Source organism: Pristiophorus japonicus, chromosome 6, assembly GCF_044704955.1.
Source record: "Pristiophorus japonicus isolate sPriJap1 chromosome 6, sPriJap1.hap1, whole genome shotgun sequence".
Classification (NCBI taxonomy): Eukaryota; Metazoa; Chordata; class Chondrichthyes; family Pristiophoridae; genus Pristiophorus; species Pristiophorus japonicus.
Window position 1 is genome coordinate 41,857,296 of NC_091982.1, and position 21,770 is coordinate 41,879,065.

The window sequence follows — 21,770 nt, forward strand, 5'->3', positions numbered from 1 at the left end:
GAATTGGACGAGCGCAGAAATCTTGGAGGGTTATAGTGCTGCAGGAGGTTACAGAGATAGGGAAGAGTCAAGGCCATGGAGGGAATTGAACACAAGGAGAAGAATTTTAAATTCAGAATCAGCTATAGTTCCCACTTCGGAAGGCTATCCAGTGACTCCTGCAGGTAAGTGTGCATGTGTAGATATCAGATCAGGTTGGGCTGTGGGGGCCTCCACTGTTGACTAATACATTTCATGTTACCAAGAGTAGAACTCAACCATGCCAATCAGACGGGTTGTTTGTTTGATCCCTGGTCTGTGCTGAGGGATGCTGGTATCAGCTCGAGCTGCAATAGTGATACTACTGTTTACTATAGCGTCCATAGTCTAAGGAGGGTAGGAAGCCCAGGGTCCTACTCCTGATCACTATCCAGTGACTCCTGTTGCAAAAAGGCACCAGGTGAGAACAAGATTAATCCTAGCCTTAATGCTCCATAGTCAAATAGTCAACACTCACTGTCAGGGCTTGCACATGGAGATAAGTCTCTTGTGTAAGGTACTGGAGAACATCCACTGTCCTGCTCCCAGCAGGAGCCAGTGCCTCTAGGGCGGACAAAGAGAATTTGAGGGGAAAGCCCATATAGGCAGATGAAAATGTGGAAATTCTGTGTTGCAATGAAGGAATCTCAAGCCTACTGAAGTAGTTGAGTGGTTAATTAACACTCCCCTATTCCACTACAGACTCTGTCAAAATCATGAGGGGTCAAGAGAGAGTAGATTAAGAGAAACTGTTCCCATTGGCAGAAGGGTCAAGAACCAGAGGACACAGATTTAAGGTGATTGGCATAAGAACCAAAGACGACATGAGGAAAAACTTTTTTCACAGCGAGTGGTTAGGATCTGGAATGCACTGCCTGAAAGGGTGGTGGAGGCAGATTCAATTGTAGCTTTCAAAAGGGAATTGGATAAATAGCTGAAGAAAAAGCATTTACAGGGAAAGGGCGGGAAGTGGCACCAGCTGAAGTGCTCTTGCAGAGAGCCGGCATGGGCTCAACGGGCCGAATGGCCCCCTTCTGTGCTATAACCATTCTATGACGCTAATTATTTCTATTCAGATTAGATGAGGGATCTCATCATCATGTAACCTCATTTGAATCTTATGTTTTGGAGGGGTGAATCACTGACTTGACACCAGGTATACCATGGTCATTTTAGATTATGAGATGAACGTTGACCTTTTTGTTTTCCAATTGCAGGCCCTCCTGGGGATTCAGGCCCAGCGGGGCACCCGGGTTCTCCAGGAATCCGAGGTTTACCCGGCTCACCAGGGTTACCTGGACGTCCGAGCTCTCCAGCACAAACTCAAGGTACATTTTATGTGTACTACAAGCTGATAGTTTAACACTTTCCCAGCCTTAAGGTGCAGAATTATTGGATTATAGACCAGAGATTTCATTTTGGAGCTGAAGGCAGATCACATCCAGAACTACAACAGGGTTTTATCCCTCTCAGGTCCCAGAAATCACATCTAATCAAAGATTGTGAAAGAATTTTCATAAGACAAAATAAAGACAAAATAAACTATGGAAATCAAAACAATAATGGTGAAAACGTCAACAACAATTCCCAAATGATGGTGACTGCTGTCATTATAAAACATTTGTATTAGCTACGCCAACTCCAACCATAGATAAAATCTGACAGTAAGACATAGATGCCTAGAATTTCTGAGCAGCGTTATTTTAATACCAGGATGCCCTAGGTACATCTGATATCCTGAGATGTTGTTCCCCCTGGTTGGAGAGTCTAGGGGCTGGATTTTCGGTTTTCGCGATTTCGGGGCCTTAGTTCCGGCGGGGTGGTAAAGATACCGCCTGAAAAATGTTTGTGCCCTCAACTGGGAAATTCGGCAAAAAATCAGGCGTTATATAACGTACTTTGTGCGCCCAAGCCAAAAATCATGGTGTTAAAAAAGTGTTGTTGTTTAGGGCCCTGCAACATCACGTTGTATATTGTATGGTTTTATTTTGGTGGGGGGAATTTTTGTGACTTTGTTGCAGTAAAGTTTATGACTCATCATTTGCCATTAGTGTCTTGTGCATCATTCCAGTGTTCATTTTATGGGGGCACGTAGCATGTCCAGTAATAGGTCCATCCCTCAGTTTCCTCCATTTAGGAGAGCCGGTCCATTATGAGCTGGCAATGTGCGACTCTTGGTCTGGCAGCATCTCCACGCTGCCTCCCCCGTGGATGGTGTGGCTATCCAATGGGAGCCTCGCCAGGCTCCTCTTCATCATCCTGAGGTGGGCCTGCAATCCCCACTGGCAATGCCTGGCCCCTCGTGATGGCCAAGTTGTGCAACATGCAGCATACCACAATTAATTTGGATACCTGTTGAGGGGAATATTGAAGACTGCTTCCAGAGCCTGTAGGAGATGGCATATCTCTGTCAGCACTTCCTTTCGGAAGCGTAGCCTTCTCACACATTGCTCCTCAGAGAGCTGGAGGTTTGTGCGTTGGTGTCTGTAAACCTGTCGGGCGTAAAGCCTTCTCCCCAGACGTCTTCAGCCTCTCCTCATCCGTGGGCCAACATCGCCTGGCAATAGCATGGAGCATGATATTGTGGCGAACAATTAAGCCCCCCATTACATTCTTTCACACACTTTGTAAGGGCACTGTAATAGTGCCTGCTGCACATTGGGAACACCTGGTTTAACAGACGTATCATGGGCCAGTGTTAAATGAGACGTTGGGGCCGAATTTTGTATCCGGGGCGCTAGCGGAGCATTGTACGACGATCTCAGTGAAACTGGAGGGTGGGGTGGTAAGTTTTTGCACCGCCACAAACCATGAGCCGAATTTACCGGTCAGGAGGTAAAACCTGGACCCCCAGGCATAACGCCTAAAAACAGTATTTACTGCCCCGCCGGGGTGCAAACAGAGGCGCAAAAGAGCTGAAAATCCAGCCTTAGAACTAGGGAGCAGTCTCAGGATAAGGGATAGGCCATTTAGGACTAAGATGAAGAACAATTTCTTCACTCAAAGGGTCGTGAATCTTTGGCATTCTCTACGCCAGAGAGCTGTGGCTGCTAAGCTGTTGAATATATTCAAGACTGAGATAGATAGATTTTTGGCCATTAAGCGAATCAAGGGATATGGGGTCAGGCGGGAAAGTGGATTTGAGGTAGAAGATCCGCCATGATCTTCTTGATTGACGGGGCAGGCTTGAGGAGCTGTATGGCCTACTCCTGCTCCCATTTCTTATGGAATTATCGAGAATGTACCTTATGTTCACACATCTGGCTCTGAGAGACTCCTAAGCTGCTTTTTTATTGTGCCTAAGGCCAGGAAAATGCCAGCAGCTCTCGGCATCGGTCTTGTGTAGCTGGCGACAACATTAAAGCTAACTTACCCAATTCAGCAAGGCTGATGATCCATTTTCAACTGAGACTTCCCAGCCACCAGCCTCAGCACATCTGGCGTGTTGCTGCTAGCTGCATGAGACCAGTCAGGAGCCAGTGGCACCGAGCACTATATGGAAGCAGCTTAGGAATGTTGCTCATTTCACAATGATTTAAACCTTAGAAGTGACGTTGAACCTAATCTTAGCTCGCTATTTGCTCTGCTGTTTGAGATCAGCTATTTCAGCATGTCCTTGGGACTGCACCCGGGAACTTGCTGGTCCCCTTGGTTACAGCTCCACACCATGTGGTGCATTTACCCAGGTGAGCCCTGAGGTGACAATGCAATTCTAATCAAAGTCGCTGTGCTTGACTTCTTTACAGTTGGTCTCCTGATATCTTCTGGTTCCTTTCCCAACCCATCCAAAGTTTTGTACCAGTGGCTAGGAACTCCATTAAAATGGGCCTTGAACTTATGTAGAAAGTTGTGACCTCATGTGTGGAATATTTCTGTTGATCTGTTCCATGCAATAGCTAAATCCTATTGTCTCGAGATTACCTTTAGATTATATTCTAAAACTTCATCTGTGTGCTTAAAAATTATGTGGAATATTTCATTTTATTTTGGAGTCCTGAGCTCAAAATCACTTCACTTTTAACACACATTGGGCTGGATTTTAGGCTCTTCTGTTTTCGGGGCGAAAACGGAGGCGGGGCGGGAAAGTTACTGGCCGGGAATAGTTTGCGCTTTGGTGAGAATTTTTATCATCTGGGCCCTGCAACAGGGGGCACAGCGCGAAGGGAGGCGTTGTACACGCGCAAAAATGGGAAACTCGCGAACTAAAGTGGCGGGCCATGTGTGAGAGGCCTGGAGGGGGAGATGGGGTGGGGGGAACCTTAAAAAAAATACAAAATTAAAAGAACAAACACTCGCACTTACCTTGGGAGTACTTCACCTTCCTCACTGCCGCCAGCGGTCATTGCGGGCGGACGGATCGGGCAAAAGTGGCCAAACTACTGCCGGTATCGTAACCAGAGCTGTTGCTCACCCGGCCCAGCTGTTCCCGGCAGTGCTGCTCAGCGCCGCCGCAAAATCGGACCGCAGGATCGCGACAGGGCGCGGGAGACCTGAACGCCGCTCCAGGCGAGACCCAGAGCACAAAGGACTGTAAAATCCAGCCCACAGAGTTACAGATTTTGTGGTTCTATAGAAAAAAACTTCCAACCATTGCCTCATGTTGGTTTAGTAATGCTGACTGTTATGAGGATATACAGACATGCCTGAAGAGGTTGTACATGTCAGTGGCACTTTGTCCACCATGTCTGAGGGGATTGCAGCCATTGTACCCAGTGCCAGTAAACATTCTGTTTTTATTTCCATTCATTAGGTGCAAAGGGTTTCCCAGGATTCCCAGGTGTTGCAGGACCTAAAGGTGAAAAGGGTTCACCAGGAAGAACGTTATTTGCACAACCAGGACCTCCAGGCCCACCAGGCTTACCAGGCCCAGTGGGACTTCCAGGTGCACCAGCGTATTCAGGTATGTAGCAAATTATAAATGAACTGTATAGTTGTGTAAGAGTTGTGAATTTATATGGTGACTCTTGGGGGAACTACCTGCTGAAAGTTGGGACCATTTTGTCATCCTATGAGCAAAACTACTGGTAGTCAAAAAGCATTGGAACTTTTCAACTACTGTTTTGCTATGTGCATTAAATCATGGGATCTGTCGTGTGATGTTTCACATCTCTTGAGAGTATTTAAAAATCTTCTGAATTTTCCTATTTCCTCGCCAGCTTCTCGGCCGCTGCCAATGTTGCTCTGAACGTTCCCCCTCAAGTCCCTCACTTGTGGAGTCTTCTGCCTCAGCACAGAGTTAAAACTGTGTTCAGCTAAATTATACACTGGTGCCACTAGAGGATGTATAGTGTGTAAGAGTTGTGAATTTATATCTTGAAGATATTTTGCTGCTCAAGACTGCACTTTGGTCAAGAACATGTAGAAGTGTTTATAACTGAATGAACCTGCTTTTTTTCTTAAACTGTGTTCTCTTACTGACTTTTTTGTGTTGTATTCTTATCAATGTTTGTCCAATAAATTTGATTTTCTAGTCTGTGACGTGCCCGCAGATAGTGTGGATAATGGGAATCTCAAAGGTATCACCTGGCTTGGAATATTGCTATGAATCCTAACTTTGGCAATATTCCCAAGAAAGACTAAAATTTGCCTTCTTATACAATCGGCATTTAAGCTTCAATAAAACTTTTGATTTTGACTTTGTCAAAAGTTTGTTAACTTCATCACAAACCTTGTGGCTCATTTGAAAATGAGGAACTAGTTCTCATACGCATAACGACTTGGACTCCAAGGTAGTCATGCGGGTATTTGCAAAGCGAGCACATGTTTGTACCCTTGTGATCTATTGTGTAGGTACGGTTGCTTGAGGAGTGTATCCGGCAGTAAAGAGCAGCAGAACGGTCTCTGCCTCAAGAGGAAGAAACCTTTACTTATATTAATCAGTCCATGCATGAAATTACTGACCGATGCACAGGGCTCTAAAATATTCTACACGGGATAAGCTCACAGCTAAAGAAAAGAAGGAACTTGCATTTCTATAACGCCTTTCATGTCCTCAGGACATCCCAAAGCACTTTACAACCAACAAAATACATTTGAAGTCTGGTCTTTGTTGTAATGTCGGAAAGGCGGCAGCCAATTTGCGCACAGCAAGGTCCCACAAACAGGAATGATATTAATGGCCAGGTAATCTGTTTTTTTGTAGTGGTATTAGTTGAGAGATAAATATTGCCCAGGTCACCAGGGAGAACTCCCCAGCACTTCTTTAAATAGTGCCATGGGATCTTTTACATCACCTTGAGAGGACAGGTAGTCTCATCTTGAAAAAACGGCACCTCCGATAGAGCACAACTCCCTCAGTGTCAGGCATAGATTATTGGCTCAAGTCTGTGGAATGGGGCTTGAACGTGCACTGATCCACGCTAACAGCTACACAGCTATACAGCTGTACTCAATTCTCGCAGAATGCCTTTTACCATTGTGTGAGCAAATGTTTTCTGAAGCATCTTTAGCGCTGAAGCCATGTGGCTGTCTCACCCATCATTTTAATTACTATCACGTTCTTCCTTTTGGCATGTGTGGGCTTTAACCAGGGTTTGGCTACTACAACAAATAAATCAAGGAGTTTTAGAGCCCTTGTCATCACTTTTTAATACTTAACAGCAAAATAAATTTGTATATAAAATAGAAAATGGTAAGTGATTGTAAAATGCAACCCCTTTTTCATTTTCACTTCCCTCCGATTGAGGTACATCACTCAACTTATTGCTATTTATTTTTTTAAACCAGGTCCCAGAGATAGTTGGATAGAAATCAATGGACGTGTTGGACCTCCAGGGTTCCCTGGACCAACTGGACCACCAGGGTTCAGGGGTAGTAAAGGATATAAAGGTGAGTAGATGCAGTGAACTAACAATCCTTCTCTGTTAGTTGGATAATCTATTTCTTCAATACCATGATTCAGACTTTCTCCTCCTTTTTACTCATTCTCACTGCCATAGGCAAGACCACGATTCCTATGGTCTGAAACTTAACTATTTGCATATAGTATATGAGGTACAGCAAGCTGCAGAGCAAACAACCCTCCATCCTTGCTACTGGATAGGTTGGAAAATTGTGAACAGCACAAGTCTGATTTTCTGGACTGCACTGTCACTGGGCAATGTTTGATGTTTATAATGAAATGTTGTTGAGATGTTGCTGTTATTCCTGCTTTTTTCCCATATTTTTGATAGTTCAATTTTTAAAATTTCAGTAAAATAATTGCAGACGGTGGGGGTGGAGAGGGGGGTTTGCTGCTTAAAGTGCCTCAGATATTGAATACTATGGTTTAGCTGATAAACGTTGAAAGGCCCAGACCCATGCACATGGTGGCACATTTACCTGCCAATGACAGAGAACAGCTGAAATAAAAAGAGATATTGCTGGATACACTCAGCAGGTCAGGCAGCATCTGTGGAGAGAAAAACAGAGTTAACGTTTCAGTTCGAACGTCTGCTGAAAGATCGTTGACCTGAAACGTTAACCCTGCTTCGCTCCCCACGAATGCTGCCTGACCCGTTGAGTATTTTCAGCACTTCAGATTTCCAGCTTCCGCAGTATTTCACTTCTGTTACAGAGAACAGCTGCCTCAGCTTCCTGCGGATTCGCAGGGGGCCAGTTGCAGAACATTGCCGCACATCTAGAAGAATCATGCAACCCAGGGATGGCACCACCCTCAACTGTTGCGCTTGTGGCTCATTGCTGGCCTCCACTGGAATATCGGCTGGCCGCAGCTTGAACTGTTGCCTGATGCACAGGCCAGCGTGGCCTGTGCTTTCATTGTCTCTCCTACTGCATAGCATGCCATAGCTACACAACATCACTGTTTCCCAGAGTACGGGAGCTCACTATTAACTGCCAACGCCCAATCTGAGGCCCATGTTTGTGTTAGTGGTTTGACGTATCAAGCCCTGGAAGAAAGTGTGTCGCAAGACTTCATTGCATGTCGCAGCTTGAAAGGGGATTGCTGTAAGGTTGTGTGAGGGCTTGGTCTGGTAATTGGCCCTCTTCCAGCTGCCCACTGCCATTGCTACAGTACAGCAAATGTTACATCTCCATACCATCCTTCACATCTCTTTGTGACTTTCCATTTGAGCTATCCAAGCCTTAGGCAAGGAATCGCCTCTATTCGGGGCCCACATCCTCGTACCAGGGCTAAGATTTCTTCTTTCCTATAATTTCAATAGTTGCTTCTCATAAAAGTTAATGCAGGTTGTTTGCGTGATTGTGGTTGCTTTTGTCAGGTGAGCCTGGTGATTGTGCCTGCAGTGGGGTGATTACTGGGAGCAGCAACCAAGGTCCTCCTGGACCTCCCGGTGCACCAGGAAAGCCTGGTTTCAACAGTGGTAAAGGCCAGTGTGGTGATCCAGGACTACCAGGACCTCCAGGGCAGTCAGGCCCTCCAGTAAGTAACACTTGTTTATGTGCTGTGGCGTCTTTTGCGCGGATCACTTGATTAATAACATGAGAAGGTGCAGAATGAGAAAAGGTGATTGAGTCCTGTCTCGTGCTCTATTATGGATTCTCATCGGTTTCTTTCGTCTCCCGAGGGAGAGGGAATGACCATGGGTGAAACTTCAAAGTTAGGAAAATTCTGCGAAAGTTCTTGCTGGCTCACATAATAGAGAAAAACGACAGAATATCGGTGTAGCACTACAAATTGCATCATTTGACCCTGACAAGTTGCATTCCACGGAGGATGTCCGTATAGTCCCGGTATGACTGAAACCAGAATGTTCCAGAGAATTCAATGCTGATACACATATCAAAAACCTTCACTTGTTCCCTTAAAGATGAAATAAATGCTTTGCAAAATGTTATTTTGCCAGTTAACCCAGCAAATGTAAATTTCCTCCATATAATGGGCCCAAGTTTCGGCCTCAGTTGCCCCTGATTTTTTGGAGCAACTGGTGTAGAACGGAGTATCTTAGAAATTCAAATTCTCGGCATTTAGTTTGCTCCAGTTCTAGTCAGTTAGAACAGTTTCACTTTGGAACAGAATTTTTTTTTCAAAAGGGGGCGTGTCCGGCCACTCACGCCTGTTTTCAAAGTTTCGGCGGTGAAAACTTACTCCAAACTAACTTAGAATGGAGTAAGTGAAGATTTTTATACGCTCGAAAAAACCTTGTCTACACTTTAGAAAATCAGACATAGGTTACAAATCAGGCGTAGGGAATGGGGGGGGGGGGGTTTAAAGGGAAATTTACAAACATTAAACACTTCAGTTTTACAAATAAAGAGCCATCATCAATAATAAATGATAAAAACATCAATAAATCAACCAATAAATCAATCAAAAAAAATTAATAAGAAATAATTTTTTTTTTAAATCAATAAATAAAACATTTTCTACTTACCGACTGCAGCACCGGGAGCCCTCCAACAGCGTGCTGGGATGCCCCCCTCAGTGTGTCTCTGTCAGTGTCTCTATCTCTCTGTCTGTCTGTGTGTCTCTCATTCTCTGTCTGTCAGTGTCTGTGTTTCTGACAGCGAGGGGAGGGGGAGGAGGGAGGTAGAGGGAGAGAGGGGGGGGGCAGGGGGAGGGGAGGTAGGGAGACAGAGGGGGAGGGAGGGATGGGGGAGAAGGGGGAGAGAAGGGAGGGAGGAGCAGGGGAAGGGGGGGAGGAGAAGGGGAAGGGGGGGAGGAGGAGAAGGGGAAGGGGGGAGAAGGGGAAGGAGGGTAGAAGGGGAAGGGGGGAGGAGGGGAAGGAGGGGAGGGGGAGAAGGCAAAGGGGGGAGAAGCAGAAGGGGGGAGGAGGGGAAGGAGAAGGGGAGGAAGAGAAGGGGAAAGGGGGGGGAAGAGGAGAAGCAGAAAGAGGGGGAGAGGAGAAGGGGAAAGGGGGGGAGAGGAGAAGGGGAAAGGAGAAGGGGGGTGGGGGTGGGGGAAAGGAGAGGGAGGGAAAGGAGAAGGGGGGAGGAGAAGGGGGGGAAAGGAGAAGGGGAGGGGAAAGGAGAAGGGGGAGGGAGACTGAACGGGCCGGGCCGGGCCCGGCCGGGCCCAAGACTTCTGGCTGGGCCCGTCCCCAGCACCAAATTTACAGGTAGGTGGCGTTGGGTCGGGTCGGGTCCGGGGTCGGGAGCGCGGGTTGGGTCGTCGGGTCGGGGGTGCGGGGGAGGAGGGAGGTCGGGTTGGTTCGGGTAGGGAGGGAGCGCGGGTCTGGTCGGTTCAGTTCGTTTCGGGTCGGCGGGGGGCAGAGGGAGGTCGGGTCAGGTCAGTTCATGTCGGGGGCGGGGGGAGGGAGATCATGTTGGGTCGGGTCCGGTCCGGGTGGGAGGGGGGGGTGGTCGGGAGCACTGGTCGGGTCGGGGGGGTGGTGGGAGGGAGGTCGGTTCGGTTCGGGTCGGGGGGGGGGGCGGAGGGAGGGAGAGGAAGGTCAGGTCGGGTGGGGGTGGGGGGAGCACGGGTCGGGTCCAGTCCGGGAGGTCGGGCCGGGTCCGGTCCGGTCCGGGGGCAGGAGGGGTGGGGAGTCGGGTCGGGGTCGGGTCGGGTCCGGGGGTGGGGGGTGGGGGGGGGGAGCGGGAGTCGGGTCGGGAGGAAGCAGGAGCTGGGTGTGGGAGGCAGCCTTATGCACGCAGCCCCAGTGAGGCCATTCGGCCAGGGCTAGGGGCTGCGTGCTTCGGGCCCCTCCCGCACAGTTTTGGGCGCCTGGAGCTTGCACATGCGCGCCCACTGTAGCGCGCATGTGCAGAGGTACCGGCACTGTTTTCAGCACAGGGACCTGGCTCCGCCCCCTACAGCTCGTGCTGCGCCACGCCCGGCTCCAGAGGACCAGCAGGGAGCCGGAGAATCTGTAAGTTTTTTTTCGCCGCACTTTGTGGTGCGAAAAACGGGCGTCCAGGTCGGGGCTGCACCGTTCTAGGCACGGCCCGAAACTTGGGCCCATTGAAGCTACACAAAATGCATGCATTGTTATATTTCCTTTACATTCCTGTTCTGTTATTTTGCATATGTTCAATACAAAACAAATATCAAATTACAGATGTTTGGCATTGTAATGGCAGGATGGTACAATGCTGTACCATTAAATGGTGTGTGTGCCCTCACACCTGCCATCCTGCACACTGCTGACATCCAGATGTCAGACATATCAGCACAGGAGACCATAATCTGCTTGGGCAGGGGAGTGGGGGGGGGTTCCTCTGGCAGCAGATCTGGGATGGGTGGATCGGCTGCCCACCCCCATGGATGCACTCCTGACTCTGTCCAAAATCCCAGGGTGAGGAGCATTTGCAACATGTGGGCAGACAATGACTGCACCATTTTCAGCCTGACTGGGGCTCCTGGTTGGAGCGGGGTTTAAACAAGTTTGTTCATCTTTATTTCAGGTTTACCTCTTCCCACATGTGCGAGTGCCTCGTTTGCTCTCTCTAACATTTTTTAAAAGTTAGGATCAAAGGGGCGTGCTCACTTCTTGGTTCTCGGTCTATGAGAATTCTGCATTGTGATTGACTGCTAAGACAGCTTGTTGGCTGTTAGGGATTCCCCATTAACTGAACGTCGGAAAAGCCGAACTTCCCGTCACAGAGATCGCAAAATCATTGTGGGAAGCCTACTTCGGGGCCAGTGGTGAATGCCTTTGTTTCCCGGTTACTGCAAATTATGGACCATGATTTGATAAGCCCTGATCCCTTATATTCAGAAGAGCTGATTCTCTTCAGAATATTTTCCCCTGCTCAATACTTTCACCAAAGAAACACATGTGTGTAAAAAGGGGGTGGGTGGAGGTGCAGTTCTGGTAGAAAGCGCTAATGGGACTGTTTGACTGTGTTGGACACTCCTTGAAGCTTCCCTTTCCAGAATTAGATAATAAACACTACCAACAAGTGAGCACAAAATTGGCATTTTTGCCCTTAAGGCTCCACCATCGTCACTGATAAACTTGTAAAGCATTTTGCAGCTGTACAGCCAAAGTAAAGAATGAGTTTTTCACTCCAGGTCAGGCCTGGCATTATTGAGTTTCAAGAACAGGGAGATGTAACATCCCCGCGGTGAATCGAACAAGCCAATATGGTGGTTGGTGGGGGGACTAAGCCCCTAAATTAAATGCGGGGGATGAGGGCAAGCAGAGAGAATGACTGAAGAGAGGGAGGAAGCCCCTGAGATGTTTATTTCTCTTTGAACTAGTCTGTAATCAGCACAGAGCATTAAACAGTTTTTACATGCACATGTGGAAACCCACCAGCCAGCTAGTGAACATGAAGGACTAGATTTTCGCTGTGTGCCAAGAGTGGCAGAATTGTAAACCCATTCCTTGTAAGTAGAGTTGTGATTTCATTACACAGGAAATCCTCCCCCTGATAAGATCAAAGTGTAGGCGCTTGAAACATGGCTTCGTTTATAGTTTGACAGATGGAGAATGCTGACCTTCCCTTTTGCATTTTAGGGTCTTTCAGGCGTGTCAGGAGGATCAGGTTTGAAAGGACAGAAGGGCGACTCATCTGTCACATCGGCAAAGGGTAGGAATAAAACCTAACCGTCCTGCATGCAATTCCACTCGAAAACGTGGCATAGAAGGTTCGGATTTACATTGTGGCCAATTTATTTGGGAGTTCAGGTTCATTCCTAAGTGAGGGCTAAGTGAGACTGTGGGGGCAGCTTTTCCTGTTCCTGTGCCTGGGTGTACTGTACCGCATGGGGGCAGCGCGAAGAGGGAGATCTGGTGGGCCTTCCACAAGTGCATGCGATCCCCTTCACCCCGATTTATTAGAGTGTTGCTTATGCCATTCCAGCTAAGTCAGCACAGGTCAGCAAACTGTACGCTCTGTTCCACACTGTGCAGTGCATTTACTCATTAAACCATTAGGGGAAATAGTCACAAAAAAAAATGGGGCAGTTCCAGAGCAAATCCAAAGGAACTCTCTAAAAATTGCAACTTTGAAACCTGTCTTGGCTGGGGTGCCTCTTGTCATATATGTACGAAGCAGAGTATGCCCGTCTAGATGTTATATTGTCTCTGGAAAAATGGGAAAATGCTGGCAATGAATGGCAGAAAAGACAAAGTTAGGGAATTTTTCTTCCAGATACAATTGTTTCTTTCGCACAGCACCATTTGAAGAAGAGCAGGGAATTCTTCTAGTCTGGCCAATATTCTTCCCTCAACCAACACCATCAAAAAACAAAATGGCTGCCATGTTTGCCTTTTAGCAACAGTCACTGCATTTCAAAGCATTTCATTGCACGTGACGTGCTTGTAATGTTCCTGAGAGATAGGGTAAGGCTCTTCACAATTTAAAGCCTTTCTTTCTTCTTTTCTCTCGCAATCTCTCTTATAGAGAATAACGTACGCCTCCAATCTGATCATCCAGAGTTTTTCAGTGGTTGAAGAAACGCTATTTTCAATATTGGAGAGCGCACACTTTCCCACTTTAGCTACTGGATAGTCCGTCCAATGAAATGCAAACTCCCTCGTCTCCCCTTCTCTTCAACGCTGCGTCTGATGCTAAGATACCAGCGGAAGGAGCGTGCGACAAACCAGACTCCCCACCCACCCTTTCCTCCAATGACTGTCCCACCTGCGTCAGAGACTGTAATTCCCGAATTGGCCTGTTCAGTCACCTGAGAACTCACTTTTGGAGTGAAAGCAAGTCTTCCTCAATTTCGAGCGACTGCCTATGATGATGATACCATTCCATAGGCACTGTCAGCATTCCAATATCTCAACTAAGTGGCCAGTCTTCATTTGTGAGCTCCTGAGTGGCAGTGGGCTAAACAACCGTGGGGAAGAGCAGGCATCGCAAAGAAGCCCAATCCTGCCCCTGCCTTAGCAATCCAAACACTTGCATTTGTCAGCAAGAACCACTACATTACAGGATAAATATGAATGAAGAAGGCCACTTGACCCATCTCTATTTTAACATCCAGTGACACCCTAAAGTCCCTCCACTGCAGCACCCAGCTGTCTCCTAAATTATTCCAGGGCCTTTATCTCCACAACACTATCCGTTCCATGTATTGACCACTTTTTGTGTGAAGAAGGACTTCCTGATACCGTTCCTAAAGTTACCTCCTTCTACTTGGAACCTGTGTACTTTGTCCCACTCTGTTCTTCTCTGTAGCCTGGGGCCAGCACTCCCCAGCGAGACCTGCTCAGTTGGCACAGATGAGGAATCATACCCAGAACATTTCTGATCAGTCTGTCTTAGTATCATACCATTGAGTCATCAGAGGATCAACTGTCCAGTTATCTGAAGAACAACTCATCAATCTGGCACCTGAGGTTACAGAATGCTTGTTACAGCGACTAAATAACAAGGCTGAACCTTGTTAACTGAAGCAGGGTCTGTCTATAATAAAGTAACTGTAGCAAATAACTATCATTGCTGGATCTAACTGGCTGTAAGAGTGAATACATAGATAGAAGGCACGATTCTAAAAGCAAAGGGCTAGAAATTACAACCTGGATAATAGTTTCCGAAGCTTGAAATAAAAACAGAAAATGTTGGAAATACTCAGCAGGTCAGGCAGCGTCTGGGGAGAGAGTCACAGAGCTAACGGGGCCGAAATTCAGGTGCTGGCGCACCTATGAGTTTTTAACTGGTACGCATTGCTGGAACTCTTGTTGAGTAGATCCATTTTCACCAAGAGGGGGTGCCAGGCTGCCCGTTGTTGCCCGGCCGAACCTGGGGGTCGTATTTTGCCAGCTGATCGGCAAGTCGGCTGGCAAAAATTCTTCCATTGTGGCCGTGGCAGTGGTCCCTCCCCTTTAAGGGTCGTCGCGCTGCCGGGCCGCACTCAGTGCGGAGATGGTGCACTGGCAGAATAACCTGCCGGGGGCACCGCGCGGCGGGGGATCGCCAGATCGAGCTGAAAATGGATAGGTAAGTATTTATTTTATTTTAATTCGGCGATGCATCTACTTGGGCGGGATGGAGTCCAGGCCGAAAAATCCTTGACCTGAATTTTGATTGGGGCGGCCTGTTGACCCCAAAGCGGTGGCCATTCGATTTTTAGCAATGGCCGCCGCAAACGGGCATTAACGGGTTTCCTTGAAACCCTGAATTGTGGCCCCAATGTTTCCGGTCAATGACCTTTTGTCAGAACTAGAAGCAGCTGGTGATTTAACAGTTTTTAAGGAAGTAGAGAGGCTGGGAAAGGATGTAGGGGAAGGAAAGAACAATGGGGAAGGTCTGTGATAGGGTAGAGAGCAGGAGTCATTAAATGACAAAAGGGATGATATAAACATAGAAAATAGGTGCAGGAGTAGGCCATTCGGCCCTTCGAGCTTGCACCAATCAATATGATCCTGGCTGATCATGCAACTTCAGTACCCCATTCCTGCTTTCTCTCCATACCCTTTAATCCCTTTAGCCGTAAGGGCCACATCTGACTCCCTTTTGAATATATCTAACAAACTGGCCTCAACAACCTTCTGCGGTAGAGAATTCCACATGCTCACAATTCTCTGAGTGAAGAAGTCTCTCCTCATCTCGGTCGTAAATGGCTTACCCCTTATCCTTAGACTGTGACCCCTGGTTCTGGACTTCCCCAACATCGGAAACATTCTTCCTGCATCTAACCTGTCCAGTCCTGTCAGAATTTTATGTTTCTATGAGATGCCCTCTCATTTTCTAAATTCCATTGAATATAAGCCTAGTCGATCTAGTCTTTCTTCATATGTCGGTCCTGCCATCCCGGGAATCAGCCTGGTGAACCTTCACTGCACTCCCTCAATAGCAAGAATGTCCTTCCTCAGATTAGGAGACCAAAACTGTACATAGTATTCAAAGTGTGGTCTCACCAAGGCCCTGTACAACTGTAGTAAGACTTCCCTGCTCCTATATCCTCTCGCTATGAAGGCCAACATGCCATTTGCCTTCTTCACCACCTGCTGTACCTGTATGCCAACTTTCAATGATTGATGTACCATGACACCCAGGTCTCAACGCACCTCCCCTTTTACTAATCTGTCACCATTCAGATAATAGTCTGCCTTCCTGTTTTTACCACCAAAGTGGATAACCTCACATTTATCTACATTATACCGCATCTGCCATGTATTTGCTCACTCACCTAACCTATCGAAGTCACCCTGCAACCCCTTAGCATCCTCCTCACAGCACACACTGCCACCCAGCTTAGTGTCATCTGCAAACTTGGAGATATTATATTCAATTCCTTCGTCTAAATCATTAATGTATATTGTAAGTAGCTGGGGTCCCAGCACTGAACCATGTGGTACCCCACTAGTCACTGCCTGCCATTCTGAAAAGGACCCGTTTATTCCTACTCTTTGCTTTCTGTCTGCCAACCAGTTCTCTATCCACGTCAGTACATTACCCCCAATACCATGTGCTTTAATTTTGGACACTAATCTCTTGTGCGGGACCTTGTCAAAAGCCTTTTGAAAGTCCAAATACACCACATCCACTGGCTCCCCCTTGTCCACTCTACTAGTTACATCTTCAAAAAATTTTAGAAGATTTGTCAAGCATGATTTACCTTTCATAAATCCATGCTGACTTGGACTGATCCTGTCGCTGCTTTCCAAATGCGTTGCTATTACATCTTTAATAATTGATTCCAACATTTTCCCCACCACCAATGTCAGGCTCACTGGTCTATAATTCCCTGTTTTCTCTCCCTCCTTTTTTAAAAAGTGGGGTTACATTAGCTACCCTCCAGTCCATAGGAACTGATCCAGAGTCTATAGAATGTTGGAAAATGACCACCAATGCATCCTCTATTTCTAGGGCCACTTCCTTAAGTACTCTGGGATGCAGACTATCAGTCCTGGGGATTTATCGGCATTCAATCCCATCAATTTTCCTAACACAGTTTCCTGACTAATAAGGATTTCCTTTAGTTTCTCCTTCTCGCTAGACCCTCGGTCCCCTAGTAGTTCCGGAAGGTTATTTGTGTCTTCCTTCGTGAAGACAGAACCAAAGTATTTGTTCAACTGGTCTGCCATTTCTTTGTTCCCCATTATAAATTCACCTGATTCTGAGTGTAAGGGACCCACATTTGTCTTCACTAATCTTTTTCTCTTCACATATTTATAGAAGCTTTTGCAGTCAGTTTTTATGTTCCCTGCAAACTTACTCTCATTCTATTTTCCCCCTCCTAATTAAACCCTTTGTCCTCCTCTGCTGAATTCTAAATTTCTCCCAATCCTCAGGTTTGCTGCTTTTTTTGGCCAATTTATATGCCTCTTCCTTGGCTTTAACACTATCCCTAATTTCCCTTGTAAGCCACGGTTGAGCCACCTTCCCTGTTTTATTTTTACACCAGACAGGGATGTCCAATTGTTGAAGTTCATCCATGTGATCTTTAAATGTCTGCCATGGCCTATCCACCGTCAACCCTTTAAGTATCATTCTCCAGTCTATCCGAGCCGATTCACGTCTCACACCATCGAAGTGACCTTTCTTTAATTTCTTTAAGATGGTGGAAGGCAAATATTTAAGCAAGTACAGAGGTAGTTCTGGCGAAAGGTCATCAACCTGAAACGTTACTCTGTTTCTCTCTCCACAGATGCTGCCTGACCTGCTGAGTACTTCCAGCATTTTCTGTTTTTATTTCAGATTTCCAGCATCCACAGTATTTTGTTTTAGTTTAAGTAGCTTAATAGGCTCCTCTGAAATGCCTCACAAACAACACAAAAGCAAAATACTGCGGATGCTGGAATCTGGAATAAAAACAGAGGATACTGGAAATCTCAGTGAGTCAGGCAGCATCTGTGGAGTTATTGATATCTACTAATGCCTCCACTAAACCACTGAACAAAGACATTTCAGACAAATATATTAAATGTTTGTATGCCAGAGCATAATTTCAAGACCACAGGCTTTCAGAAGTTGCTAACTTAAAAAAATTATTCCATTTTGCAGGGCCAAAGGGAGACCCTGGTAGTCCAGGGCCAAGGGGACCATCAGGCACTCCAGGAAAACCAGGGAGGGACGGTTTTCCAGGTTTATCAGGACTTCCAGGCTTTCCTGTAAGTATCATTAGAGTTTGGTGCTGCTTGTATGTGTTTCAATGTTAGTGGCAGTGGGGATGATAGAACTTTATGGAGAGCTATTGACTTATTGATATCTATTAACACACTCCCTCATGGGAAAGGAGTTGTATTAGCAGTCTGTCTGAGTCAGACCACCTTTCCACTGACCTGTCGACCCAGCGTTCCACTCACGCAAAAGATTGAAGCGAAGTTGCTCATAGATTGCTTCACAAACCCTCAACAAATTTATGGGAATGCCTTCTAGTTGCAGAACCTTGCTCCTGTCAAAGAAATTAGTTTGATCTCGCAAAGATCAAGAAAGTCCGGTAGCAAGCATTCTGGTGACACAGTACAGTGGTGCTCCAATGTTCTCTGCTCCAGAGTGGTATAATCTGGTACAGTGCCTGCAGTTTTGCCACCAATGCTGTTATTAATCTTAGGCTGACATAAGGGGTTGCACCAAGCACTTTCTCGCAGATAACAAAAGAAAACAGGTGGATTACCATCCTCATTCTTGAGTGCTTTCATGAGGCCAATTTCAGAGTTGCACTGATGGAACCTGGGGAACATGTCACGTTCTGGATGGTATGAGCAGGAGAAAATAGAAATTGAAAGAAAAAATGATTTTCAAAAATGACTTTTGGAGAGAGGGAAAGGACAAAGTGATAAGGTAATTTTACTTGAGTAGTAATCAATACCCTTCGATATAGACTTGATATCAGTATAGGATTAAAAACATTTTGGATTGCAGCTGGCCAATGACCTTGTGACCTCTATGACACCAGTAGAGGTACAATATTGGTGCTTAAAGGACCTTGCATTTGTGGAAGCCTGATGTTATCAATGGGCTATTGATATTGGGAGTAACCCCTCATGCAATTCCATAGCATAGACATCACTTTTATATTGTGATCCATCATAGGATAAAACTATGTTAACCCATTTCGTGTGATGCATGGTATTATTTCTGAAACTAAGCATGAGGCAAGGACACTGTGTGAAGGTGAGGACTCTGATTGGGAACCACCCAAAGTGACTCGAGATTCATTCAGCATCCAGCAAACTCGTTTTCTGTTTGGGCAAGGAGGAGAGTCAGAGGTTTCATCTGCCACTTTTCTCATGATGGCACCATCCCAATGGCTCAGTTATTACATTGTCTTCAGCTTACAACAGTGACTACAGTCCAAAAAGCACTTCATTGGCTGTAAAGCTCTTTGGGACATTCGGTGGTCGTGAAAGGTGCTATATAAATGCAAGTCTTTCTGTTCTTTAAACCATAGTATAATTCTGCTATTTGCTTGGCTTTGAATTTGAAGTGATTTTGTTTTAAACATAGCGAGCATCCCAATTCCTGTCCCATTTTCTTCCCTGCAATCCTGAACATGCAGTCTGCCTAAGTGGCCATTTTTCATACGTGAACCTGAACAAGAAGGACTTGCAGGTTACTCCGCCGTGTGGAAGTCATCACAGCCCAACTTGATCTTGGCCTCATCTGTACACCGGCACTTTCTGGCAAGGGTCACTGGGCTGGATTTTTGGTTCTGGTCATTTCGGGGCGGTAATGGCAGCGGGGCAGTAAAGTTGTGCCGGGAAATGGTTTGCGTCATCAACCACAAAATTAATCAGCTGGGCCCTGAGTGTGGGATGGAGTGCTAAGGGAGGTGGGCTGAGCAACTGGAAATCCTGAGCTAAAGAGCCGGCCTTGGAGTGCCCGAAAAGCACAAAACAAACATTCCCAATACCTTGGCCACCCCACATTAGGATAACTCGTAAAATAAAAATAACAAAACAATCACACTTACCTAATTCATTACTCACTTCACTCACTGCTGCCGAGACAACTCTGACTGCCTGGTTTTCCAGGCGGTCCCACTAGGGTGCACTACGGGACTCAGCGTCAATTCAAAATTGAAGCGCAGTCGAAACCGGTGGAGTTCCACACCGACTCAACACTCCCGGGTGGTGCTGCTCAGCGCGCCCCCGCCCACAAAACCGGCAAGTAATTTCCCGGCGGTGCGCTGGAAGCTGGCCGCCCGCTCGGAAACCATTCCCGTCGCGTTTGCCACCCCTCCGGGGTGCTAACAGGGGCGGCGTAAGGCCAAAAATCCAGATCCTGAGTAGTGGGGAGCTTCGTCATATCTTTCTCTTCCATCGTCCAGAGGGACCACGGTCAATCATAGCATCCCATCATTATAACTGAGAACAGTTAGCTCAACAGAGCCCAGGGATCAAGCTTTCGAGCTTCCTGGTTTGTGTAGCTCAGCACCACACCAGACCTTAGGGGGGGATCTCCTGTTCCATCCCAAATTCCTGCCTACACATGCAGCTGGTAGTATTAACCCACTGAGCTTTTTGGGGGGGAGGTCATTTCAGTGATCTTAAAATGAATTTTAAAAGTTTTGAATTGTGATGATGAGGATATATGAATCTAGATATTCTGCCCTTGACTATGAATGAAATACCATACGGTTTCGCAATAATATCTGACGGCTATCTCGGTATTACACAGGGTGACAGCGGAACCGGTTTCCCGGGTGTTAAAGGTCTCCCAGGCAGTCCAGGTAGAAAGGGTCCCCCAGGTGAGAGGGGTGGGCCAGGCGTTGGATTCCCAGGACCTCCAGGTTTCCAAGGTTCCGCAGGTGATCCAGGATTTTCAGGAATACCAGGACCACCAGGTTTCCCAGGGTTACCAGGTATGGAATGAAGTATCACCTGATCCATTTGTTTATATTCTTATTGAGGAAATTCTGTTCGGTTGATGAGATGATGATGTATATACTGATGGTTTGTCATCAATGAAATGGTCAAGTACTTTTTAAAATGTACATAAGTTCCTTTAATTACACTCTGCTCAGTAAGATAGATGAATAATGTAATCAGTTGGATGGTTAACAACATCAGAGCCGGATTCCATGGTTAGTTTGCAGGGGGGGGAGGGTATATCAATGTAATTTGTATCTGTGCTCTGTGAAATGGTACTTGTGCAATGGTTGTAGATGAGAGATTTAATGAGTTCTGCTATTCTCGTTGCAATGTACAAAGTCTATGGAGTACAATGGAAATTGAATATGTTCCTGTTTAAACTCCTTGCAATCCACCTGGAAGCCAATATACCTCATCTCTCTTCCAATATAGTTCATCTCTCTCGGCCCCGAGTAACAATGGCAGCCAGGTGCCAGGTTATCCAGCAGCATGGGGCAGGTACTGATTAAGCTCCTAGCATAGGGAAATCCCTGCCCCTGGGACTGCCGCCTGAGCTCACTGGCTTTAGAAAAGGGCGGCCGCAGGCGCCTCCCCTTTACATGGCCGACCAGAAGATTTCGGAAATGGCGAGGACCCAAATGAAAATGGGACCCTGCCATTTCCTTGTGGCAACCAGCAGACTGGACTCCTGCCAGAGTCACAGCGGAATCCCCCAGGTAATTTAGGTCCAGAGCTTTTTTTGCCCTCCAAATTTACATAATATTTACAGCACAGAAACAGGCATTCAGAAACTGGCCCATGTCGGTGTCTGTGATCCACACAAGCCTCCTCTCACCCTTCTGCATCTAACCTCATCAACATATTCCTTTCTCTAGCTTCTATGCTATGCGCCTCAACTACTCACATTCTAACCATGATCTGGGTAAAGAACTCTCTACGATTGGATTTATTAATGTGTCTTAAATTTATGGCTCCTAGTGGAAATCTCTTCTCTACATCTACTATATCAGGTCAACTTACAGTTTTCTCTTCTCTAGAGATGAGAGCACCAGCCTGTTCAATCTTTCCTAATAGGTATAACCTCTCAGTTCTGGTATCATTCTAGTAAATCTTTTTCTCACCTTCTCCAGTGCC

The 21,770-nt window shown here is 46.6% G+C and overlaps 1 protein-coding gene across 5 annotated transcripts in view; it reads left to right on the forward strand.

The window, feature by feature from the left end:
* Positions 1–21,770, forward strand: part of col4a6 (collagen, type IV, alpha 6) — a 575,180-nt gene that overhangs the window by 430,540 nt on the left and 122,870 nt on the right. For all 5 annotated transcript variants that reach the window (XM_070882795.1, XM_070882794.1, XM_070882796.1 and 2 more), the window contains exons 19-25: positions 1,236–1,346; positions 4,769–4,918; positions 6,745–6,846; positions 8,241–8,401; positions 12,381–12,453; positions 17,824–17,930; positions 20,443–20,626. In XM_070882795.1, the coding sequence (XP_070738896.1) occupies positions 1,236–1,346; positions 4,769–4,918; positions 6,745–6,846; positions 8,241–8,401; positions 12,381–12,453; positions 17,824–17,930; positions 20,443–20,626 (888 nt within the window). The remainder of the gene's footprint in view (positions 1–1,235; positions 1,347–4,768; positions 4,919–6,744; positions 6,847–8,240; positions 8,402–12,380; positions 12,454–17,823; positions 17,931–20,442; positions 20,627–21,770) is intronic.